The following is a 27,074-nucleotide window of genomic DNA, read 5'->3' on the forward strand; positions in this document are numbered from 1 at the left end:
CGCGTCAGCGCCACCAAATGTACCAAAAATGCATTGAGAGATGGGAAATGACCCAAAAAAAATCTGATCGTAGAATCATGAAATTTGGCGCAGAGGTAGATGGTGACAAGAGAAGTAAAAAATATTATTACGGCAACGCCGTCCCCCGAACCAAATGTCGGCCATATTGCTTCAAAAATGGCTAAACATGACTTCGGAGTCTTTCCAAACGTCGTACTTTTACGAACTCCTCCCAGGGCGTTGGCCCTAAAAAGCTGAAATTTGGTGAAAATGCTACTGAGGAGTGGGACATCAAAAGTTATCCAAATTACATTGATACCTCTCACGGTCTCTGTGCGGCGAAGCCGCAAACTGTAACTAAAATTTCAGAAATCTCCCATATTTAAAATTTCTGCCGTTTGCGCAGATAAAGTCCGAATTGCGTCAAATTAGAATCAGTTGTTAAACTCTTTGCCCTAAACCTACTTGAAGTGAAATAAATTCATTTGGCGCCACAGCGCCCCCTACAGATTTTATATGGAGGTTAAATGTTTAGTTTTGCGAAATTATATGAAATTTGACACATAACTCAATTTTAGCATCCCCATCAAAAAAGTCAATGAGACCCATGTCATAATTGTTATGGCGTTGCCGTAACGATGACCGAAACCTCCCATGTTATTCCAATGGGGCCAGAACATGTTTACACTTTAGACTTTCACAAACTCCTCCCAGGGCGTCAGCCCTATTAACCTGAAATTTGGTGAGACTCATCTACAGGACCATCAAAAGTTATCCACATTTTCATTCAAAGAGTCACGGTGTCTGTGCGGCAAAGCCGCACATTTTGCCAAGAATTCAAAATAAAATTGCTTTTTGATGGTAAAACAAAGGGGAGAACATGTGACAGCGTCACAGATTCAGCAGTAGGCGTGATAAAAGAACAATTGGGGCGCGTTAGCGCCCCCTCCTCTTGCGGCGTGGCGGCGGTGTGGCGGCGGTGTGGCGGCGGCGTGGCGAGGGCCGATCATTGCCGCTTGCGGCTATATTTATTATTATTTTTCTTGTTCTTCATCGCTTTGATCTCTAATTTGACCCCCTGAACATGCTCAAAAACTCACCAAACTTTGCCCAAAATTCAGAATCGGCGAAAATTTTTATCTTTTCTGGGCCATTTTTTTTTTCGTTAAAAAATGGCGCGACAGCGCCACCGACAAAAGTCAAAATACATTGAGCCTATGGGAGACGCCCCGAGGTCAACTTTGGCGTAAAGCTACGAAATTCGGGACACGCATTCCTCTCGTGAGGACAAACAAAAAAAATCATTGTGGCCACGCCCCCAGACTTACCCTATGGCCGCCATCTTCCTTTGAAAATGAAAACACGCTATGTTAGCCATTTTGTTCACATCAAACTTTGACGAACTCCTCCTAGGGCGTTTTGCCCACCGACTTCAAAATCGGCGTACGTCCTCTGGACAAGTGGGGCATCTAAAGTTATCCAATTTTTTGAGATACCTTCTACGGTCTGTGTGCGGCGCAGCCGCAAAGTTGGACAACTTATTTTGGAATATTGCAGATCTAAAAATTGCTCCCATTTGATCAAAACCAGTCCGATTATGACCAAATTTGAATCAGTTGTTAAACTTTCTAGTTTGGACCAGTTTAGGCTGACAAAATTGAAATGGCCGCGATAGCGCCCCCTACAGAGTGACCTTTAAATTAACATTGAAGGTCAAAAAATAGTTTTACCAAAATTGTCTAAACTTTACCCAAAATTCTATTTTGCCGTCCCGATCACAAAAGCCAATCACAAAAATGCCTAAATTTTTATGGCGTAGTCGTAGCGATGACAGAAACCTCCCATGTTATCCCTATGGGAAAACCACAAAATCGCTCAAATTACAACATTTTTATGTTTTACACTTTAACAAACTCCTCCTAGTGCGTTTTGCCCACCAACCTCAAAATTGGTGTACGTCCTCTAGACAAGTGGGGCATCTAAAGTTATCCAAATTTTAAGGATAGCTTTTACGGTCTCTGTGCGACGGAGCCGCAAACGTTTCCCAGAATTCTGACTATTTGGCCTTCAGAGTGGCCTATAAACAATAGAGTTTTTCCAAATGACATGATATTTTGAACAAAATTCTAATTTGCCATCCTGATCACAAAAGTATGAGAGCCAAAGTCATATTTTGTACGGCGTAAACGTAGCGATGACAGAAACATCCCATGTTATCCTTATGGGAAAATCATAGAATTGCTCAAATCACCACATTTTTACGCTTCACACTTTAACGAACTCCTCCTAGGGCGATTGTCCGATCAAGTTCATATTTGGAGAATATCATCTACACAAGCGGGGCATCAAAACTTATCCATATTTTGATTCTAAGTGCTACGGTCTCTGTGTGGCGGACCCGCAAATATATGTCAGAAATGGGAAAACAGCGAAATCTTTGAAATGTTCACATTTACGCTTCACACTTTAACAAACTCCTCCGTGGGCAATAGTCCGATCAAGCTTTACTTTGGGAAATATCATCTACACAAGAGGGGCATCAAAAGTTATCCATATTTATATTCAGAGTGCTGCGGTCTCTGTGCGGCGGCGCAGCAAATTTGACTGACACTTGTGTTGATTTGCACTGGATTGGCCATGTCCAATGTGTCCCCGTCTGTCAAGTTCTTTTCTAATTCACACACAATAAGGGCGCCATCTTTATCAAGTCGAAAGCACAGAGTCGGAAGGCCGGCGGCCCGCGAGGGCCGTTGGATGCCGCTTGCGGCTTTAATTCTTCTTCTTCTTCTTCTTCTCGGGACCAACCCCCCTATTTTTCACCCAGTGAACATTGACGAAAAGTCACAAAAATGTTCACACCTCTAAAAATCGTGCCTCTCTACATTCTGGCTATTTCCCTTTTCTAAAATAAAAAAAAAATTGGCGCGTCAGCGCCCCCAAATGTACCAAAAATTTATTGAGAGATGGGAAATGACCCAAAAAAAATCTGATCGTAGAATCATGAAATTTGGCGCAGAGGTAGATGGTGACAAGAGAAGTAAAAAATATTATCACGGCAACGCCGTCCGCCCAACCAAATGTCGGCCATATTGCTTCAAAAATGGCTAAACATGACTTCGGAGTTTTTCCAAACGTCGTACTTTTACGAACTCCTCCCAGGGCGTTGGCCCTAAAAAGCTGAAATTTGGTGAAAATGCTACTGAGGAGTGGGACATCAAAAGTTATCCAAATTACATTGATACCTCTCACGGTTTCAGAAATCTCCCATATTTAAAATTTCTGCCGTTTGCGCAGATAAAGTCCGAATTGCGTCAAATTAGAATCAGTTGTTAAACTCTTTGCCCTAAACCTACTTGAAGTGAAATAAATTCATTTGGCGCCACAGCGCCCCCTACAGATTTTATATGGAGGTTAAATGTTTAGTTTTGCGAAATTATATGAAATTTGACACACAACTCAATTTTAGCATCCCCATCAAAAAAGTCAATGACTCATGTCATAATTGTTATGGCGTTGCCGTAACGATGACCGAAACCTTTCATGTTTACACTTTAGACTTTCACAAACTCCTCCCAGGGCGTCAGCCCTATTAACCTGAAATTTGGTGAGACTCATCTTCAAGACCATCAAAAGTTATCCACATTTTCATTCAAAGAGTCACGGTGTCTGTGCGGCAAAGCCGCACATTTTGCCAAGAATTCAAAATAAAATAGCTTTTTGATGGTAAAACAAAGGGGAGAAGATGTGACAGCATCACAGATTCAGCAGTAGGCGTAATAAAAGGACAATTGGGGCGCGTTAGCGCCCCCTCCTCTTGCGGCGTGGTGGCGGCGGCGTGGCGAGGGCCGATCATTGCCGCTTGCGGCTATATTTTTGATTACAGTCGATATTCTTGATATATCTTCAAAACAACCATTGTGATACATTTCTTTGCTATATCTCCCAGCCATGACTCAAGAGTAAATAAGTTATTTTTGAATGTTAAAATGTTACAGATACAGTATTCTACAAATCGATAGGACACCATAACATCAGCCAAATTGCAAACAGAAACTGAAATGATAAATGAATAACTCGCTGTTGTTGTGTTGTGTAGGTGACTTGGAGAAGATGAGTGAGCTGATCTCTGGGCTGGCCCCGGGACCAGAGGAGGAGTGTCCGTACGAGGCGCTGTTTGAGGCCACCTCCTGCCACTCTCTGGACAGTCTGACCAGCGGCAAGTCCTCAGACCGGGACTCAGGGCGGCCCGACAGTGAGGCCGGAAAGGTGAGCCATTTGTCCCTATTTTACCTTTTGAAATATGGTGACAACAAGAATTCAGCTGAAGGGCAGAGGCCGATGTTATTCTAGATTTAATTTTTAAGTTATATAGAATATTATAATATAGGAATATAATTTGTTCAGTTGCTTTTAGATTGTAAAGACATCACATGAACACAGCCAATTTCCCTAAACCTGTTGCGCAGTGTGCTTCGCTGCCACTGGGGGGAGATAGCGACCTATTTTGTCCATCTGTGTTTTGTTTTTTTACAAATACATTTAAACTGAACGCACATATTTTTATTGCGTAGAAAGAACGACTTGGCACTTTGTCGCATCCTGGTGTTTGTCAAGAGGAGGAGGTCATCTCAGAGGTAAGGACATTTACAGTCTTTGTTTCATTAAATCTCACTATTGTAAATGTCTGTTTTGTCCCTTTTTTTACTCAACATCTGTGTGACGGACATATCTCTAATGAAAACCAATAAACCAAAATGGATAGTACACATACTGTTAATAATACTATCTGATTAAACATGTATTTTTGGTCTTATAAAACTACCAGGTAACAGTTTTAACAGTTGTTTTCCTCCGTTGTTTCCCCTCAGGCTCTGTACACTAACAGCAGTATTGACGAGAGAGGAGAGCAGGTGGAAGAATACGAGGACCACACTTATGAATTATTACAGACCGCACAGACCAAAGTCCCTCCTCCAAGTCAAGACTCACTGCCACATAAAGGTAAAGAAGATAATTTTTTATTCTTTTTTATACATCTATTGTTGACATTGTTTGCGCGGGGCCGTGCAAACATTCACATTTTTTATCATGATCAAGTTCCATTCATCTCAAATTGTCTTTTGAAATATTTGATCATTCTCATTAAATGATTAAAAGTCTGTTTTGTTTATGTTCAAGAAATTTAAATTGAAAGCCATATTAATTTAGATTATTATTTTTAAAGATATGGTCCAGTCCAAGGCCTAACTGCGTCACTTTCTCCCATCATTTTTCTTTTGGGCTGAATTGTTTTTCACATTCTTTTTTTTTACTAAACTGAACATAATTTACACGAGACTTTGATTTTAGCCGCTGATGTCGATGTTATGAACACTTCCCCTTCAGCAATTTATGACTTATTAATAAAATGCTTGCGCTTGTTGTCATCCTTCCTTGCTGTAAAATGTTAAACTAAAAAAAAAAATCCCCCTCAGTATAATTCATTTTTACTCCACAACTAATTCATCATGCACAAAATGTATGACGTTCAGTTCGTAAAGACGTTTGAGGCAGATTAACAGTTGCCATTGTATCCTTTGGCAAACACTCCACTCTGTTTAACTCGTGTTTCTCAAACTGTGATATGTGTACAATTGTGGTGGGCGGATTCCAATTTAAGCCATAGTTTAGACCTAGAATAGTCCTGTTTTTGCCCTGGATGGCACTAGAAAAGGTTAGAGCCTCTAAATATTTAATGGTAATGTTGACTTAATATTTGATTTGGTTGATAGATGTTATTCTTATACTGTGCTATTTTTAAGACCATACAATTATACTATAAACCTGTTTTTGTTTTTTCAGACGACACTACGAGTACACTACCGTCTTCCAATAATGTCCTACCTCAGGTGTTTTCTCCTTTTTACTTATTTTATACATTCCAACGTTACATAGCTGGTAAATGTTTCCATTTGAAGTGTTATTTCTTTATAGTTGAGTTTTCTTTGCCGACAAGAGACAAAACAAAGGACAAAACAAAAGATACACAAAACTAGCTAAACACACACACAAAACACAGTATTACCCAGAAGAAGAAAAAAATAATTCCATTTCAAGTTTAATAATGTAACGTTGGCATAAATATAATCAGACACCTTACAATATACATTAATACAATGCATTAAAAGTGCACCATGCGACTTTCTTGTCCCTTCAGATTATGTTATTGCTTCGCCTGGAATGTTCCACAGTTTAGCATTAACTTATTAACCTATCTCCATGGAGACAAGCGGGTACAGTTATAGGCCAGGTATGTGGAGAGACAACTGTGCTCAGTCGAATTCACTCGAATTCACATGCAAAACAATAACATCTCCACGGAGACGAGCAGGTAGCAGAAAAGTTCCATATTAAAAGTGCACCTTTTAAAAATACTAAAATGTAAATTATGTTCTTGATATTAATCGTAATAGTAATAATTAATCCTTGAATTCTTTGCTCATAGTTTTGTGAGTGTTTACCCTCTGGTTTGTGTCCCTCCAGGGTAAACTCAATGCTCCCAACAACATCAAAGCCCCCTGCAGGATGAGAGAGAGCCTGCACCCTCCCGCTCGGATCGGCCCGCGAGTGTCAGAAGGAGGTGAGTGCGCACACTGCCCTCTTCTCTGATACTGGGAATATTCTGTACCATTCGCTGCAGAGAAGAGCTGTGTGAATGAGAAGGAAAATTGGACCGGATCCATTAGACTGGACAGAGAAAAAAAAAAACATGCAGCGAATATCAAAAGCACAGAATATGGAGAGTACATTTGAATTTGTGGGTGATTTGTGGATTAGGCCTGCCAGCGAAATGCATGGGTGGCATCTCCAAGCTGCACAGAGAATTTGGCTTGTCGAGAGCAGGCTGATTGACATTGCCTGGCCAGTGGGCACGCTCCTCTCTGTGCCAGTGTGTAAGAGAATCCTTGATCAGATGCCAGAGTTCCCATTGGACATTCTCATCCCAAGCTAAAGCTGGATATGCCGTGTTGTCCATGGCTGGCTTTCAGCTGACACACGCCGTAGTTATATCTGAATTCAGAAGGAATCGTGTCAAGTAAGAAGATTGGCACGCATTCTTTGACCGATAGGCCGTGTCCATGGTCATGTGATGACATTTTAAATATAGCCTATTGATACAATTTAGAGTCATTGAACTTGCTATTTCCTGGTTTATGTTAATATTTCCATAATTGATACAATTGCACTATAGTATCCAGAACTGTCCAATAAAAGATATTCAATATTTACCTTGCGTTTGTGGATGATGATCAATAATTGCAGATATCAATATATTATAATTAAATTCACAAATTATTTAAGTTGACTTTAAAAAATATATATATAACAAAATCAGATTTTCTAATTAATACTTTTACTTTTTTTTTTTTATCATTATTGTAACTATTACCACTTTTTTCCCCACTCCCCCTGATATTCCCCAGTATCACCCATCCCTAACCACGACCCACTCCCCCTGATGTTCCCCAGTATCACCCATCCCTAACCACGACCCACTCCCCCTGATGTTCCCCAGTATGATCCCTAACCACGACCCACTCCCCCTGATGTTCCCCAGTATCGCCCATCCCTAACCACGACCCACTCCCCCTGATGTTCCCCAGTATCGCCCATCCCTAACCACGACCCACTCCCCCTGATGTTCCCCAGTATCGCCCATCCCTAACCACGACCCACTCCCCCTGATGTTCCCCAGTATCACCCATCCCTAACCACGACCCACTCCCCCTGATGTTCCCCAGTATCACCCATCCTAACCACGGCCCACTCCCCCTGATGTTCCCCAGTATCACCCATCCCTAACCACGACCCACTCACCCTGATGTAACGTTGCTCTTGTGTTAAACCAGCATGTTCTGCACCTGAACACAGCACAGTCTAAATATAACCTCAGACAAAGTGATGACGGTGTGTTTGTTCCTCCTGAGCCCCAGTTTGTGCCCCACGTGCTCCTCCACGCCTCCTCTGCAGGTGTAAGGTCAGCGTTTGAGGAGAATATACGCCTAATATGAAATGAATGGTGCAGAGAGTCGAAGTAAACTGATGATATGAATTTGTAGCTTGGTGCTTTTGCAGGAGTTTAAGCCGGATGCCCTTTCCTGTGGTAGCTAATCCCATTGTGACTGAAGAGGTGTGGTCAGTGGTACATTGACCAGTAAAATCAAATGGAATAATCAGTGACCTGCATAAATGGTGGAAAAGACAAAGCACAATTAAAGCCGCAAGCGGCATCCAACGGCCCTCGCGGGCCGCCGGCCTTCCGACTCTGCGCTTTCGACTTGATAAAGATGGCGCCCTTATTGTGTGTTGAATAAAAAAAGAACTTGACAGACGGCGACACATTGGACATGGCCAATCCAGTGCAAATCAACACAAGTGTCAGTCAAATTTGCTGCGCCGCCGCACAGAGACCGTAGCACTTGGAATAAAATTATGGATAACTTTTGATGCCGCGCTTGTGTAGATGATATTTCCCAAAGTAAAGCTTGATCGAGCTATTGCCCACGGAGGAGTTTGTTAAAGTGTGAAGCGTAAATGTGAACATTTCAAGGATTTGGCGTTTTTCCCATTTGTGACAGTATATTTGCAGCTCCACGGCACAGAGACCGTACCACCTAAAATCAAAATATGACTAACTTTTGATGCCCCGTTTGTGTAGATGATTTCCCCCAAATATGAGCTTGATCGGGCAATCGCCCTAGGAGGAGTTTGTAAAAGTGTGAAGCGTAAAAATGTGGTCATTTTAGAGATTTCGCTGTTTTCCCATTTCTGACATATATTTGCGGGTCCGCCACACAGAGACCGTAGCACTTAGAATCAAAATATGGGTAAGTTTTGATGGCCCGCTTGTGTAGATGATATTCTCCAAATATGAACTTGATCGGGCTATCGCCCTAGGAGGAGTTTGTTAAAGTGTGAAGTGTAAAAATGTGGTGATTTGAGCGATTCTAGGATTTTCCCATAAGGATAACATGGGATGTTTCTGTCAACGCTACGGTTACGCCGTACAAAATATGACTTTGGCTCTCATACTTTTATGATCAGGATGGCAAATTAGAATTTTGTTCAAAATATCATGTCATTTGGAAAAACTCTTGTTTATAGGCCACTCTGAAGGCCAAATAGTCAGAATTCTGGGAAACGTTTGCGGCTCCGTCGCACAGAGACCGTAAAAGTTATCCTTAAAATTTGGATAACTTTAGATGCCCCACTTGTCTAGAGAACGTACACCGATTTTGAGGTTCGTGAGAAAAACGCACTAGGAGGAGTTCGTTAAAGTGTGAAACATAAAAATGTGGATATTTGAGAGATTTTGCGGTTTTCCCATAGGGATAACATGGGAGGTTTCTGTCATCGCTACGACTACGCCGTAAAAAATAAGGCATTTGTCTGATTGGCTTTTTTGATCGGGACGCCAAAATAGAATTTTGGGTAAAGTTTAGAACATTTTGGTAAAACTAATTTTTGACCTTCAATGTTAATTTAAAGGTCACTCTGTAGGGGGCGCTATCGCGCCCATTTCAATTTTGTCAGCCTAAACTGGTCCAAACTAGAAAGTTTAACAACTGATTCAAATTTGGTCCTAATCGGACTGGTTTTGATCAAATGGGAGCAATTTTTAGACCTGCAATATTCCAAAATAAGTTGTCCAACTTTGCGGCTGCGCCGCACACAGACCGTAAAAGGTATCTCAAAAAATTGAATAACTTTAGATGCCCCACTTGTCCAGAGGACGTACGCCGATTTTGAAGTCGGTGGGCAAAACGCCCTAGGAGGAGTTCGTCAAAGTTTGACGTAAACAAAATGGCTAACTCAGCTTGTTTTCATTTTCAAAGGAAGATGGCGGCCATAGGGTAAGTTTGGGGGCGTGGCCACAATGTTTTTTTTTGTTTATCCTCACGAGAAGAATGCGTGTCCCGAATTTCGTAGCTTTACGCCAAAGTTGACCTCGGGGCGTCTCCCATAGGCGCAATGTATTTTGACTTTTGTCGGTGGCGCTGTCGCGCCATTTTTTAACGAAAAAAAAAATGGCCCAGAAAAAATAAAATTTTTCACCGATTCTGAATTTTGGGCAAAGTTTGGTGAGTTTTTGAGCATGTTCAGGGGGTCAAATTAGAGATCAAAGCGCTGAAGAAGAACAAGAAAAATAATAATAATAATATTTTTAGCAAAAACAATATAGCCGTTTTTACTATAACAACAAATGATACATCGTTTGAAAGCTCTAAGCCTTCCCGATGCCGCCATGGGGTGGAATTATCATTACGAGCGCTTACGCGCTCGTCACTCCCTATTCCGTCGGGATGCCCCGCCCACTCCCCATAGACTTCCATTGATTTGAGCAGATACAAGCATGGCCCATGCCTGCGGCATGGATTCTCGCATACGGGACGATGCCAGAAGGGTTTTTGGAGGAATGCAGCGCTTTCTGTCATAGCAGGAGTAAGTATGCATGATCCATGCCTTCGGCATGGGCTAGTTCACTGTACTTGCCAGGGGCGACGGGGTACCAAACATGCGGGCTGCGCCCGCATGTTTGGTCAGACAGTTGCAACGCTGCCTTCGGCAGCGTTGCGGGAGCAATAGGCCCTCCCCCTGCTGGGGCTCGGGCCTAATAATATGATTTTTATCTTTGTCATGTTAGTTTCCCCTTTTCTGTGCATAATTTTCCCTGCACAGGCGTATTTCAGTAATCACAGTCAAACACCAGAAATCAGATTAGCGTGCATGTAAACATAGCCAGTGTCTTTCCCAAGGACACAACAAAGTTTATATATTCTATTACTGTTACTTCTACTACATTTACTATAATTTCTTCCACTGTAACTATTGTTATATTTCCTTTTGTGTGTAATAATGACTTTTTACAAATATGTGGAGAAGCTTTTGACCTAAAATATCTCATCACTACACAAATATGACTTCTAAAAAACAACATTTAAATAGTTCTGTCCACAGCAGATGGATACTCGCAGTACATTTATAGTCTCTTTACATAGTGAGTCTTATGAATGTCCTTTTGGCATTACTATAATGACAAATATGGCACTGCAGCAGATGTCCACAGCGGCTAAAGACAGAACACACCTGTTCAAGTGAATACTGCCAAACATGTGTTTTACTGGCTCTCATAAACCAGTGTCATTTCTGAAGCGTTGACAGCACATCGCACGGCTGAGACTCAAACCCGCCACAGCGGTCAGCCCCCCGTGAAACGCTTCATATCACTTAGAAAAACATCAGATTGTTCCACTAGCAGAGCAGGACTTGGCGTGGAGACGATGTCGATGGCGATGTTGGCCAGCGTTCGCAAAAACAAACATGACCGCGTTGTAAAGATATGAGATGACATCAGCCTGAAAGCTCAAATAATGCTGGGGGAAAAGTTCATCCTGGTGTAGAAGTAACGCTCAACTATCTGATCTTAAATGTAGATATAGTTGCTGGATAGTATTGTCAGATTTTTTTAGTTATTAGATGTATTTCTTCAGTTAATTTACACTATGTACTTATTTCAGTAGAGTCTGTGTTGATTCCTGATGCATGTATGTTTAGTCATGTTTCACACGTTATTCAGACCTGGATGTGTCCCAGTTTACTCTTGATTTAGTTAACCTTTAATGCTTTATTAGACCCAATTGAAAACTAAATTCCTGAGGTGAGTATTAAAGTTATACCATTAATTCAAAATAATATTACTCAAGTAGAAAAGCAAAGTGGTTGTCCAAGAAATGACTCAGAGTGAGTAACTGTCTGGACCTGACACCTGATTTATAATTTGAATTTGAATAGAAAAACAAAACATTAAATAGTGGATGAAAGAATAGTATTTTCAGAGAATAAACACACAAATAAGCAACAAACACACAAATAAGCAACTAGATATCATCTGAAGGAGCGGTGCACGAAATACAATTGTTCAAACACATTTAATATTGTGAACATGAAACCTTTGTCACTTGTAGACTTTCTCACAGTGAAGTGTTGCAAACCTTTACTCAAGCTAAAGTGCTGTTAAACTATTACTCAATTAGTAAAAGTATGCTCCTAGAAAAAAGTAACTCAGTAAAAGTAAAAGTACCCACCGCTGCTGAAGCTTTTACAAACATTACTTGTGTCTGGCCTGTTCGGGGTTAACTGTGAGCACTGGCAGCTCCGCGATGTGCTCACAGGGCGTCGGCACTCGCTCCTGCCAAGCTGAGGGTGGGTGTTTGGATCTAAACTGAGGGTGGGTGTTTGGATCTAAACTGAGGGTGGGTGTTTGGATCTAAACTGAGGGTGGGTGTTTGGATCTAAACTGAGGGTGGGTGTTTGGATCTAAACTGAGAGTGGGTGTTTGGATGTGTAATAGGGTGAATGAGGGCACATGTGCCAGTGGGACATCCAAACACCTACACTACACTTTCCACCGCTTGTCTTCTGGCACCACGTGGTGTTGGCACTTTCACGTCACAGATGAACCTGACATGTTTTTGATCCTCTTAAATGCTTTAAAGAAAAACAGGGTACATTATTCATATTTAACTTTAGAGGGTTAGTTAGGGTTAGTTACTAAGCCTTAATCATTTTTAACAAACTATTTGTTCACTATGAATTAAATCATCACACTTTACTGAGGCAGGAATAAGTGTAGTTATTGTAAAGTGTTTTTTTTTTTTTTTACAGTATTGTTATCATAGTCCTACTTGAGTAAAACGTTTAGCTGCACAATGAAATAGGCTGTCAAAAATTGACAAAGTTAGCTGAATTTGAACCCTACTTTAACGTTACTGGAAATAACAGAATTGGCTTTCCGGTTGCAAGAATACAAAACAAAATCAAATGTTGCTTATACATTTAGTGGATATTTTTTTTGCGATTGTCTGCATTTTATTTTCACTTGAAGTACTGTGTCGGAGTACTTCAAATAGTCGACGTAGTCCCTCATCCAAACCTTTTTCTAAGACTTGTATGTAGACTTGGTTCGGCCCTGTTCTAGACCCGGTTCAGCGCCCGTCTTGTCCAGGTTTAGTTCCCTGTTGTGTCCCAGTTTAAATGTGGTGTTTGTTTGTTGGTTTTTGGCTACTCCGCACCTCTTCTCATACCACCATGTCCCACATCTCCCTTCACACATTGACGGTGCATTTTCTAATCATCTTAAACACTTTAAAGGGCAAAATGGTGTTTCCTGTTCTAGATTCTTGTCACCAAACACCCTGACCCTGTCCCCTCTGCTCAGACAGTCTGCGCACACACACACATCACCTCCCCATGTGTCACTAGGCCTAATTATCAGGCGCGAGGAGGATTGGCCGATTCAAATTTCCATTCCACAGCCGCCATTACGAGGCTAGAATTAGAAAGGAGAAACAGAGGAGGTTGAGTGACACGCGACAGGCAACAACAACAGTCCGCCTCGGAGAAGAAGAGGTTAGCAAGTACAGAGCCAGACCGGGGAGAGTCGAGGTTTGTCTGATAGGCGACGATGGGAAAGAGGAGTGTTTGGACGTGACTTTGGAGGACGAGGGACGAGAAATGGTCCAGCTTGTGCTTGGCGTTCAGTAAAGACCCTGGTTTGTTTGGACTGGACAGCTGATGTAAGTGGAACTGCTTTTGCTCGTTCATTTTAGTATAGTTTTGTATTCTTATTTATTATAACGCATCACTCACTCTACTAGTAATAGATGACGTGTAATAAGCTCCTTTTTCCTAACTGATCATGTTTTTGTGCATTTTTGTATCATTTTATTGTCAAGACTTCATTACCGTATTTTCCGCACTATAAGGCGCACCTAAAAGCTTTTAATTTTCTCAAAAAACAATCCAAGGTGCCTTTATATATGGATTAATTCTGGTTGTGCTTGCTGACCCCGAAGCGATTTTGTGTGGTACTCGTTTTGTTTCGCTTAATGCGCCTTATACTACGGTGCGCCTTATAGTGCGGAAAATACAGGATGTCTCTCCGCACTTGCCTTTACTCCTTGTATTTTACGTCCCTTGTGATCGAAATCAACCTATTAATCTCTCTGAAAATGCACAGATCAACCCTGACATAAGCATACAGCTGTGACTCCAAGCTGTGTTAGGAATTTTGTTATTTCTTAAGTCAGCATACATCCTCTTATTCTCTCCCCCGGTCTCTCACGGCTCCTCCTGGTTGGAAACAATTACAGATCTGTTTCTGCGCTTGTGTGGGAGGTTTTAGTGCCGCTCCAAGTCTCTGCCCTTCCAGTCAGAAGTCCACTTTTCACAACGCGTCCACTTCTCTCTCCGCTCATTTTCTCTGTTATTTCCTCTTTCTGTCCAGACCCAAACCAAACCCAGGGAGCAGGATTCCCGGAACAGTTCACCGGCCTCCTCCACGGATCATCTCCCGTCATCGACTGCCGAGAGGAGCCGTTCAGAATCCCAGGTGCGGCGCCGGCCAATCAGAGCCCGTCCCCGAAGCCAAAACGGGAAGCGCCCGCAGCGCCCCCTTCCTCATCGTCGCCGAGCCGCCCCAACATGGCGGCCATCCTGACGGACTGTGACCCCAAAGCTATTTACGCCACTGTGAACAAGGAACCCAAAGACTCAGGAGCAGCGGGAGCGTCTGCCGGCTGGACGCGCCCGCCCGGGGACCTGAAGCTGGCCAGGAGTCTGTCCAAATCGGACTCGGATCTCCTGGTGTCGCCCCCGAATGAAGAAGACGGAGGACTGGGCAATCGCAGCGAGTCCGTGTCCAACTGTAGCACCGGGAAGAAGAGGCTGGAGAAGTCTCCCTCCTTCACCTCGGAATGGGACGAGGTATTTAATTGACAACACATTTAGTATGAATGGTAGCTGGACACTAAAAATAATTGAAATTTTAACTTGAATTCAGACAATATTTTTTTCAGAAGTTTTGACGGAAAAAAAAGTGTTGATTTTTGGGGATATTTTTATTCTTTATTTAACTAAAACATCTCTTGAAAACCAATTCTAAACTAGTTCTGCGGCGATTAATCGACTTGTTGACTATAAAAAACAATCCGAGTCGGGTTTTGATAAGCTTAATCAATGTCAATCAATGAGAATGTGAGCGTGTTTTCAAAAGTATGTGCCGAGCGTGTTGTCCCAGATTCCTCATCGTTTCCCTCACAAAGCGCCGTTTGTTAGTCGTGCGTCAGCTTATCCATCGCTAATACCGCATTAAAACATTTGTGTGCACCAAATGAAATGCACCGTGGAACCTTTGACTCCACAGCGTTTTGACTCTCGCCAACTCAACTTTAATAATGTCATCTGTTCTGCTGAAAATGTTGATGTCGTCTATTGGTTTTCCATTTTCGAGCGCTGAACGGTATCGCCGTCGGTCCTTTTGTCTTGCTCATAGATAAACAGTTGAATAGAGCCGTGCTAAGAGAAGATTATAGAAATGAAAGGAGCGATGAGCAGAGCGTGTTTGGTATTTGGAAAGAGCAAACAAATGGCAGATTTCCTCTTTTGTCTGGAGCTCTGTGAAGCAGCAGACGAAGACACGAGGCTCTGAAGAAGACGAGCAGTAAAGTCCACACAGAGTCTGGCTCGTCATAATAGTTGTGATGTCGCGTTCTGAATATTCTGATTTATTTTGATTCTGAAATTCTCATTTGTTCAGTTTTCATAACTACATGATTAATGATGAGTCACAATAACGTGACGTGACCAAATCCTTAATACTGCTATTACTATTCCTCAAGTTTGTCCATCAGAAAGTTTAATTTTATAAAGCTGGTCACAAAGTCAGTCAGGTACATTTAAATACATTTTTTAGACTCAATTTGAAATAAAAACACTTAATTTCTCTACTAAAATGATCAGAATTATCATCTTTTTGTGTTACCGTGACTTGAATAATCTAACTGCAACTCATTATTACGAACTATTTTAGTATTTGACCAGTCAGTGATTATTTCTATAGTCGATTCATGTTTAAGAATACATATTTAACCAAATAAAAGTAGAAAAATGGTGACTGATGGTTCATACGTATATAAAATGCACGTTCACTGGTGAAAATCACACATTGTTGTTTCTTTTTTGTTCGTCATGTTGCCGTCTTTGTTATAAAAGGTCTTTTTGCATGTTATATATAGTATAATCCACTTAACGATGATCAACAATATGATTGCGATTATTTTAATAGTCGACCGTACTTTATATTCACGATAATCAAGTCAAGTCTGATTAATCTCTACCCTGCAGGAGGTTTTTTCTCTTTTATATTCCATCTTATAAACCAAAGACGAGATGGTTGTTTAAACGTGACACAGACAAATTCATTCATTATTTATGTATTAGCATGGTAGTATTTATAATTGTATGACCTCAGCTGTAAAGTGATATACTTGTTGATTTGCGTGTAACTTCACTAATCCAGAAACACGATTCTATTGAGCTCAGAATGGGACTTTAAACCTGTTTATTTCACTTTTGATTGACATTGATGTGGCAGCTAAACCTGTGTGATATTGGATCCTTCTCGACCCGTGTTAAGTTCTCTAATGCGCTTTAAGGCTTATTGGGGAAGTGGGTTTTGTGACCACTGTTAGTTATTTATGAGTACTTTCTCCCAGCGGGTGTCATTTACAGAACAAATACAAGACAACGGTCGATACATTTTACATTTTTAAAGATCACTATTAATGCTTTTATGTCGTCTGATGGTTAGACTTTGACTTTGTACAGTATGTATTTGGCAATTGTTTAAACTACAGCCTTTTTTTTTTATCGTCGTTCAGACAATCGTGGTTCTAATGTGTACTTTTTTTTTACTTTGTTGATCTGTACAAACATTTTCTGAAATACATGCTTTTCTTAGGTAACTTTTCGTCTCCTGGGTGTGTTTAAAATGTGAACTTTTTTTTTGTGAATGTGACTTTTTTTTTAAACCAAATCAGCTCAAATTGTGATTTCAATTCGACTGCAGTATATTGTGCTGCACTACTACAAACACGTACTGTGGAGTAAGTGAATGATGCAATGTGAAGTTCTTTGAGTATCTTGAAAGGTCTGCGTTATTACTTTTGTCAAGCTTAGTTTACTCCCAGTTTAGTCCCGGTTTGGACCACATGTTGTGCTGTTTCAGACCTGTTATGGATCAGATTTAGTTTCATGGCAGTCCTTATAAAACAGAAAAGAAGTGGTACTTGAAGTTTGAGAACCTCCGTCCTCGAGACTTCATTCTTCAGAGAATAAATAAAGCCGCGCTGAGTTGAAATGGAAATATTCATTCGACTGCTGCTGGAGTGAATGGTAAATGGGAGCCGCGAGGGAACAGTAGTTAAACTTTGATTGGCTGAAACCTGGAGTGCACTCTCTTTAATGAAGCCGGAGGAAATTGAAATCTGCTTTCAGTCACTGCCTCAACTGTGATTGGTCATAGTTCTGTTGTAACTCCTCTGTCACCCTCTGCGAAATAATACTGCTCAACTAGTGAAAGGTTCAAATTAAAACTGTGGTAATTACAATTTATCTTCACTGTGGGGCAGTGATATTAATACAAAGAAAAATATATATATTTGGCATGATCCAGTTGATAATATGCAGGCAATATTATGGCAATTCATCTGAAATGTACATTTTGAACTTAATTCACTTGCTATAGCACTTCTTTGAAACGTAAAGTGCAATATAAATAAAATGTATTATTAATATTACTTTATTGTAGGGTACACTTATTAACATCTAACAAGCTACTCATGATGTAAATGGTTAAGTCAATGTTTATAACCTTATTCCGCTTCTTATTAGACTTTTATAAACACTTTCCTTGTAATAAATTCCTTATTACTGGTTAATAGTTTTATGTTTGAACGTTTCTGTACAACATCCATGTGGTACAAACCATTAACAAGAGCCTTAGTCTATTAGGATTATAATTAATGTACCAAAATGTACTTACATCATACTTATAAGCGGTAATAAAGACTAAGTAGGTAATAATATATTGCACAAATATAAAAATCAACCAAAAAAGTGCAAAAATAACACTTCATCACTATTTCTGCAGCCTTTTTAATGATTACAAATACGCTTGATATTGAAAACAACAACAATTATATATCATTTTGAATATGTCTCATCGGTGTATTTAACGTGACTGCAACTGTAATTGTGCTTACACTAGTAACGGAGTGAAAACGCATGGAAGCCAGGTGTCTTGTTCACGACCGCTCAATTAGAAACACTTTGCTGAGTTGTGCCAGCATTTGGCAAAAGCGTCTTTGGACTAAACCCAGCTCTAGTGCACTGTAAAAACACAAAACACCTTTCTTCTTTTCTCCAAGTTCTCACAGTCTGTCCCTGCTACTCGCTCCTTCTCCCGGCTCCTGCATACTCTAGTTCTGAGTACATTTGACTTGCATGAGGTCTTGGCCTGTGCATCCCTCTATTTAAGTTGCTCTGTGTGCGGGGCGTGTTAGCTGGAGTGTAAAAAGCCCTATGCTAATACGGGCCGCTGGTGTTGGTGCTGGGATCAGGCTGAAGATGACAAACGCAGAGGAGAAGCCGGCTGCCGTATAGAAGAACCTCACTCTTGCACTCCAAACTTTATTTTCAATCTGCACTTGGCCACGGCTGCGATATGAAGCCAGCTTTTGTAAGTATTTATCTTCCTACAGGCGGCGGAGCTTGTTAATCTTGTCAACCTTTCAAGAACGAATCGAGCAACGAGAGAAATCTCTCGCGTTTTCTCTGATTGGATATTTCCGCAGCAGTTGTTTTTGGTATTTATACAATTGAATGCAGTGTTTCTAGCAGACCTTATACATTTGAATTCATTGGAGTCATGTTTGGCAGTTCAAACTTGGATTTTACCTGGACATAATTAAGTTTGATGATGTTACTTGTGGAGATAAATGTGTTTTGAATAATAACAGAGAGTGACTCTGTAATTTGCTCGGTACATTTATTTGTCTTCAAACCCAGCATGTAACATCACTTAATTCTCACCCTTTTTCTTTGAATTGACTTTATTAGAAGCTCTTTTACTTGGATGGTGGAGAGGACACAGTTTCGCTCCAACAGATCAAACCAAACGTGGGCTTTGTGTTTATTTGGATGGCAGCGGCAGCCTTTTCTCCACCACAGCAGGACAGAGCCGCATGGGGCTTCCACTTAACTCCCCCCTCACAGGTTTTTGTTCATCAAGTTGAGCGTTGTTCAAATAGACAGTTGCCTTGTCACTTTATCAATTATTTAAACCCTGAATCTGATCTATACAAAATAAGAACCATTTATTTAGTTCTGATAATGCTCAGGACAAAGCTCTACAGGGCAGGTCCTCATCTGGTCCTAACTCTGTCTAGTTTTGATACTAGTTTTAGTTGTATTTTGGTTATTATGTATTCTTTTCACTAACAGATAGAGGCAATGTTTGTTTTGAAGGTATTGCAACATAAAAATATTGTGTGCATCGTCTGTAATAAGAAAACTGACAAAAAAAAACTGCAAAAACTACAGTAAAACAAAGAGTGGTAAATAAATTAGAAGAATAGAAATGTTTGTGTTTAAATTTACAGTCCACATTTACAGGCAAGATGGTTTGCAAAACAGCTTTTCATTATATGGATTAGGCTGGCCGCAGCGCCGTGAGCTCAATTTGACAGTTTGATGCATGGCCTCCCTTTTCTTCTCCCCATTTCAAACTAAACTGTCCTGACTAAAAAAGCCTTCAGGCCATAAATCCTTTAAAAGAGAAAATAGAAACTCGTATGAGCAAAAAAAAATACATGATCAGGACAAAGTTGGACATTTTCCTGACTAGTTTTAGAAAAATATCAACTTTGAAATGTTAGAATTGTGTCTACACTAGTCTGGATGTCACACAAACCGAAAACATAGTATTGTTTTTAATTCCCTGCGTATCAGCCACCCCTCCCCACCCGTTTGTGTCCTCTATGTGTGTATATTTCATTTTAGACGACCGTTTTGGCTTCATTTGTGGCCGGTGCTGACAGTGCTTTGTCCTAAGCGGGGTGGCATTGAAGAGTTGCCCGCCTCTTTCTATACGCGAGTGCATTTGGGACCCCTTGATGCCGCTCAATAGTGGGCTGTTTTTCCCTGGCGCTCTTGTGACGGTGCCAGCTTGTTGATTTGGGGCCACGGGGCTCGGGCACGCGCTCACTGCAGCAGCCTTTATTTCACACACAACAAGAACTGGCAGATGTCTTTTCGCTCGCCCACAATGTTCTTTCTCAGCCTCTTGAATCAAATAATTACTCCCCTTTCAAACTCGGAGGAGACATTTTGTGATCGGAGATTTAGAAACAACTCAAGTGTTGATTTGTTTGTCTCAGAGAACGGTGTGTAGTGCAAAATGTACTTTGTTGAACTTGTTATGATGCTGTCTGCACCTCAAAAACACTTGGAGCAGTCATTTTTATGCCATTGATAAATATATATAAGTTATTATAACTTATATAATATATATAAGTAAGAATTAGTCGTTTAGTTGGTCGATTGTGTCATTTGATTTAGATTTCTATGGGACAACAGCAAACACGAGAACATTTTAATTATTTATTTTACCAGGAAAACATTTACAACTAATTCTTATTCAAACAGTCGGCCTGAGAGTGTTAAAGAGCACCCAAGGATAAAGGAGAGGAGGTGCATTTATCTGAAAAGCTGTTACTTTCGCCTTGTTCCCAGAGAAATGACGAATCCAAGCATTTAAATATAAGTGAAGTGTCCGAAGTTGTTCTTTTTTTAGCTTTACTCTCACTAAACAATAATCCTGCTTACAAGTTTACAACGTGGTCATCTGCGCTTGGTTTTAGATGTGTTATGTCGAAGCTAGACACCTGGAGGTCTTCTGTTTTTAAGTCAATATAACCGCATGCTGTTTTTTTTTAATCAAACTAAATATAGATCCATCTCTGGCCGTTGCCTGTTCTCCGGCTGTTGACCTTGCGACTCCTCCTCAGTGACTCTTGGCCCTTTCTTTTGTACGAGCCACACAAAAGACCGCTCTCCATCGCAGCGCCGTCTGTGTCCGCTCTTTCTCCTCCAGCACAAAAACAACTCCACTTTTTCCACGTCTTTATAATCCTCGTTGCGTACACCGCAGAACCGTGTACTTCTGCTGCATTTTACCTTAAGGGAACCGAACTGTCGGGCTATGTTTTGGGCCTTTGTGATAAGAATACATTTTACGAGCGGTTTTACAAATTACAGACGCTGCTTTTAATCTCATTGGCGCCTCATTCTATATAAAAGAATTTAATGATATATTCACGATAAGTGTTTGTCCGTAAATTGTCACCATGCTCGACATAACATAATAGTCTCTGTTTTCCGTCGACAGTCTTCTTATGTAGAATAGTTCTGTTGTTTCTTCAAGAGTTTCATTACCTAAAATCAATAACAGCATTATTGATTTTAGGTAATTACATCATCTTATCATAATAATAATAATAACTTTTATTTATATAGCGCTTTTCAGTGACCCAAAGACGCTGAACATAGTAAAAAAGGGGGGGGGGTATTCACAGACAGGGGGGGACAACACGTACAATACACAGTAATATACAGATAAAATGAACAAGACAGAAGAAGTAGAGAGAAAAAGATGGGGATGTAACAGGGGGTAGAAGAGTAGGCAATGGGGTAGAGGAGGCTAGGGGTAGGGGAGGTCATAGGCTTGGGTGAAGAGGTATGTTTTGAGGCGGGATTTGAATGTTGTGAGTGAGGGAGAGTGGCGGACAGGTCGGGGGAGGGAGTTCCAGAGTCGGGGTGCTGTTCGGGAGAATGCTCTGTCGCCAAAAGTTTTGAGTCGGGATGTTGGTGCAGTCAGGGTGAGAGAGGAGGAGGATCGGAGAGCTCGGGAGGGGCGGTGGGGGATGAGGAGGTCAGACAGGTAGGGGGGGGCAAGGTGGTGAAGAGCTTTGAAGGTGAGGAGGAGTATTTTAAAGTTTATGCGCTGCTTGATTGGGAGCCAGTGGAGAGAGCGGAGAACGGAGTGATGTGATCACGGGACCGGGTGTGGGTGAGGAGGCGGGCAGCGGAGTTTTGGACCATTTGGAGTCTATGGAGGGAATGGGAGGAGATGCCAGTGAGGAGGGAGTTGCAGTAGTCGAGGCGGGAGGAGATGAAGGCATGGATGAGGGATTCAGCAGCGGGGAAGCATAGAAGGAAAAAACAAAACTGAGCAAGATCTATGTTCAAATAGCTGCAAAAGGCTTGGTTTATTGATGTTTTTAGGCATATATTATACTACTGCAGAATGTGATTGATCTCATGGAGCTGATACTGTAAGTTTTAAAATAGAGTTACTACATTCAGAATTATTGGGGAAATTCTCTCATATTGAGGTTTGTACAAATGTGAATCTATCGCTCAGGTCGGAGCCTTTTTGAGGAGATTTCTGGACTATTTGAAAGAGGACGTGATGTTTCTTGTTCGAGAGAAGAGGAGATATCGCATTAGATGAAGGAAGCCACTGTTTTTGAGCGAGAATGTGCTGCTAAACTGTATGTTTTGTGAAGAGTTGCAGACAATTGATTAAGAATAAGCCCTGATTGTATTTTGTCTGTTAATTATTGTCCCACTTACAAGGCAGATGATGCAGTTTACTCGTACTCATAGCGTTAGATTTGATGATAGTCATTACCGAGGGTCTTATAAACCTTAACGAGAGAGGTGTTTTGTGTATTACATAATGTTGACTGTGTCTGCACATCTTTGCAGACAACGACCACATCACTCACCACACAACCAGGGACTCCTGATTCTGTTGACAGTGTAAGACCGCCATATTCTCCTGGATCTTTTGGGGATTAACGCGTCTCCCTTTTGGGGCATTTTGGTCGGTGGGAGTTAACCTTTTGAAATGGCATAATCGAGACAACGATTATTCATTTCTCCATTTCATTTTAAGGATTCTGACAGCTGTGTTTCTGTCATTCAAAACATTGCCTTATAGAATGTTAAACGTTGCACTGTGTAACTTTCATTCCCATGATTCAATGGTGTATTCTGCAAACTTTGCAAAATGAAGCTGCCAAAGTCTTTTATTGACAGTAGCTGACAAGTGCAACACCTCCACTGTCAATCACATTATGTAAATCCCTGCGGTCGTAATGTCACTGCATAAAAAAAGACTTGACATGTATAAAATTGGAAAAAGTGTTTTAATAGAAGCTCAAAATACAATAAAATGATCACTGCATGCAAACATTTGGGCAAATAAAAGGCTGGGAATGGATGGACAAAGCATGGTAATATCTGTAAATAGATCAAATGTCATCTATTGCTTTTTCATTTTTCTAATAACTTGGGTTGGCATTGAGAGCCTTAAACTGAGGTACTTTGTTGTATTATCTGCTTTCGGGGCATAATTTCAATAGGTTGCTTATTCTATTGCTGACATTGGTTTAAAAAAAACAAAACCGTGTAATATTTCTCTGGCATGACTTGTCTTTTGTAAGCTTGAGAAACCATTTGTGGATTCTTCAGGTTTCGGGGCATTTTCTTGTGAGTGGTGGAGGTTATCCCAGGACATTTTAGTGCCCGTCCCTGCACCCTAAACACCCTAAACCCGCCTCTGTCTTTCCCCACAGATCGAGAAGATCATGACACTGATTGGTGCAGGCATTGATTTTTCCCGTGATCAGCAGTACGCTACCCCAGGTACAGTACAACACAGTACAATCAGGATTTTTCTACAAAGTACTATTGTGTAGACATTAAAGAGCTGAATGTTTGATCAAATTTAACATGTCATTGCTCCAGTTAATTTGATGATATAACTGTCTTTATAACTGTCTTTAAAATGTAATATTCCATCTTCATTGGGTCTCATTAAGAATAAAACGCTGTACTTTAAATGTTCAAATATCATATGAATCTGATATTACTTTCGCTAACTTTATTCTTATATATTTTTTTCTATTTACTCATGTTAAAGAATATCAAAGTTGTGCAAAACAGTTGACTTTAAACCAATTGCAGCCGTTCAAATGTATTATTAGCTCACGTAATGCATTCCGAGCGCCGTAATTATTCACCGCAATGAGTTTACAAGCGCTTTCATCAACTTTCAGCGCCACAGCAGAATTTCCCTTCACGGTAAAGGTAACAAACATTAGCATGCTAACGGCGCGCTCCCTGATGGCGGGGAATAAAACACTCGATAATTAGATGCAGAGGGCGCACGTCTGTCGTAATAGAAGATGTTTTTACAGCATATCTGTACAAGGGCAGAACTAACATTACTGTACTTAATTACATGAAAACAAGCCCCTTTAAACACAATAGTTTATTAATAAATTGTAATTAGGGATGGATTTTTCATGTCCAGTGTCTGTGGTAGTATGAATTAGTCTGTGTTAGCCACTGTTAATATCGTTTAATATTGTGAATAAGTATAACTGAGGACATTTGGATGTTATTGACTGTTATTGGGCAGATTTGATCGATTCGGGCTGTTCAAGCTGAGTAATGACTCCATAGCTCTTGATTTTCCCGTCACTTTTAGTATCTCCTTTGCTTTGACAGCGTGTACATTTATTGAAGCAATGCTGTAGACATTGTGGTGTTTTGTTCATGTCCTCCGGTTGTTATATTCTGCAATGGAGCAAACTCCATAAATATTACCTCCTTAAATATTTACTACAATGTTTGTCTGCGGGTGAGCTCGTCTGGCTTTGTAGCTTGAGGAGAACTGGGACCACTGCAGTTTTTAGCTGTTGTACCGGCCGAGCACACGTCAGGATTTGTTGTAGATTCAATGTGAACGTGAGATTCCACATTGATGATGAAGTTTGAACGCCTTTTACAAACGCCTGCCACTAATGTGTGACGTAAAGCCGGAGGAGCAGCAACCACCTGCAGTGCTATAGGAAGCGAGAGGGAGGGAGAGGGAGGGAGAGGAGAGGGAGAGGAGAGGGAGGAGAAGGGAGAGAGAAAGTAGTGAGAGGGGGAGGAGAGAGAGGAGAGGGGGTTGCAGGCAGCAGAATTATGAGCAGTCAGGACAATAGAAGGGCACTACTGCATCCATCCCTGCTGCGGTGAGCCTGTGTTTTCCTGAAGGAGTGGCTTCTGGAGCTAAACTGGGAGGACCTGGGATGAACTGAGGAATGCTGCTCCAGGAGAGTCTGTTTTGGGGACTAATTACTTCTTAAACTCTCATACCTGATTGGAGACACGCATGGATTATTCTTCTCAACGGGAAAGTTGAAGACTTGGAAATTGATGGAGAAATAATCTACAAACTATATTATTTTGAAACATGACATTCTTAAACGTGTACTGCAGTGACTTGCATACTTGTGATACCGTCATTTTCAGCAAGTTGTCGATTAATAACCACTCTAGTTAAATCTTCAGTATTTTGGAGTGGTGCTTGAGACATCAGTCCTGTGTTTGTGTCAGTGTTGACTTGGACTTCATGTTTTGTAAAGTTTAAAGTTGTTTTAAACAGAATATGGTGTGTTAGCTGGAGATAGTGTGTATTCTCTTCTGTTTGAGTTTGGACTCGTGGGTGACTTTGTGCAGCCCCCGCTGTCCCGCGGGTGCTGCCCCTCTCTGTCACGCTGTCTGCCCTGCCGCTCTGTTGTGCTCGGCTGTGTTGGCCGAGAATGATGTGGCAATGCCACATCTCACCGTCCGAGTGCCGCTGTTATCGCCTCAAAGGCTTCTCTCTGCTCAAGCGCTTCCCCCTGTCGGCAGGTGCAGGCCGCCTCCTGGAGCAGCCTGTGGGCGACTGGCTGGAGCACGTGGGTCTGCCCCAGTACGAGAGCAAACTGCTGCTCAACGGCTTTGATGACCTGCATTACATGGTAAGTCTTCTTCTTCTTTATCTTCTGTTTATATAAGTATACATTGTCATCCATGTCAGCATGTTTAGAATAGCTAATCTTGAATGTTTAAAAAGTTTAAATGTTGCCAGATATATAACAATACATGCTTTGACATGATTATGCTCCAGTCGCAGACTGCATGTCTCCATTTAGTCATTACATTAGAGCAGTGTCCTGAGCACATCTGATACTGAGGAGCATCTCAGTGAGCAGTGAGATGTTATTACAGAGCTGTCTGCAGCTCACTCACTGCTGCAGATCAGCAGAGATCAGGTTTAAAGGGAGAGAACAGCCCCAGCTGGAGGGCTGCACATTTCAGATGAAGCAGCTGTCACAGACTCAAGTTTGCATTTCTTTCGGTCATATACAGTAACTCCTCCTTGTAAAGGACTTTCAAAAGACTAAAGCATCTCTGCAAACTCGAGTGTAGTTTTAAAAGTCATCCTCGCTCTCAAAATTGCAAACATGTTCATAATCTTCCCACAGTGCTCAACGGAACAAAAGTGTTGGATACTATGTCAAAGCCAGAAATAATCCTGTGCTTGTATCACCCGGACTCATTCTACATGGGCTGAGGCGGCCGTACAGGACTGATAGGAGCCTGAATAATACCTGGAAAAAGTTTTTAATCCACTTTATATAACTCTCTCTCTCTCTCTCTGCTCTCAAACCATTGAAGTCGATCTCGAGGCTTAATCTTCTACTGTCTTTCACTCTCTGGTTCATCTTTTGCAAAGCAAATGTTCTCTTCATTTTCAAACAGTTTTGCGACTACATTGTAACTTTCATGATGGTAGTCTTTTAAAAGGATGGTCTTTAACTCTATAATTGTACTTTTTAAGTCAATTAGCCCCTATTAACTATTCACATTGTAGTAAAACACAGTAACATTTAAGGTTAGGTTTATTGATTTTCACTGGGGAATTGTTTTTTTGCGTTTGGCCCGTCCTTCAGGACATGTCAGGAGGATGTTTTTAATACATTTGGATTCAACGGTGGTGATCAGTGAAGCACTTGCCTCTAAACAAGACCATTGTGGGTGCAATCCTCCCACAATTACCACATTGGCAGACTGAATCAATCAAGACAAGTAAAATCGAATGACAAAATACGTAAGGAATATAAATGACTTACTTACTTAGACCTCACTGTTTTGTTGATTTTTCTTTTCTTGCCAAATCACCCAGCAACACAAAATAAAAAGCTGTCTATGTCTAAAACGTAAAGCGTTCTAAACAGTGCCAGTCCCTC

The 27,074-nt window shown here is 41.1% G+C and overlaps 1 protein-coding gene across 5 annotated transcripts in view; it reads left to right on the forward strand.

The window, feature by feature from the left end:
- The window catches only part of LOC140362882 (ankyrin repeat and SAM domain-containing protein 1A-like), a 70,167-nt gene that overhangs the window by 27,975 nt on the left and 15,118 nt on the right, over positions 1-27,074 (forward strand). For 2 of the 5 annotated variants that reach the window (XM_072449148.1, XM_072449150.1), the window contains exons 9-17: positions 4,097-4,266; positions 4,572-4,634; positions 4,869-5,001; positions 5,842-5,888; positions 6,523-6,619; positions 14,327-14,805; positions 22,711-22,764; positions 23,583-23,652; positions 25,693-25,802. In XM_072449148.1, the coding sequence (XP_072305249.1) occupies positions 4,097-4,266; positions 4,572-4,634; positions 4,869-5,001; positions 5,842-5,888; positions 6,523-6,619; positions 14,327-14,805; positions 22,711-22,764; positions 23,583-23,652; positions 25,693-25,802 (1,223 nt within the window). Of the gene's footprint in view, positions 1-4,096; positions 4,267-4,571; positions 4,635-4,868; positions 5,002-5,841; positions 5,889-6,522; positions 6,620-14,326; positions 14,806-18,589; positions 18,620-22,710; positions 22,765-23,582; positions 23,653-25,472; positions 25,803-27,074 lie in introns of those variants that run through there. The other 3 variants (XM_072449149.1, XM_072449153.1, XM_072449151.1) reach the window with 3 other exon arrangements.

Source organism: Eucyclogobius newberryi, unplaced genomic scaffold (genome assembly GCF_026437365.1).
Source record: "Eucyclogobius newberryi isolate DKJ021-1_F unplaced genomic scaffold, fEucNew1.0.hap1 SCAF_17, whole genome shotgun sequence".
Taxonomy (NCBI): Eukaryota; Metazoa; Chordata; class Actinopteri; order Gobiiformes; family Gobiidae; genus Eucyclogobius; species Eucyclogobius newberryi.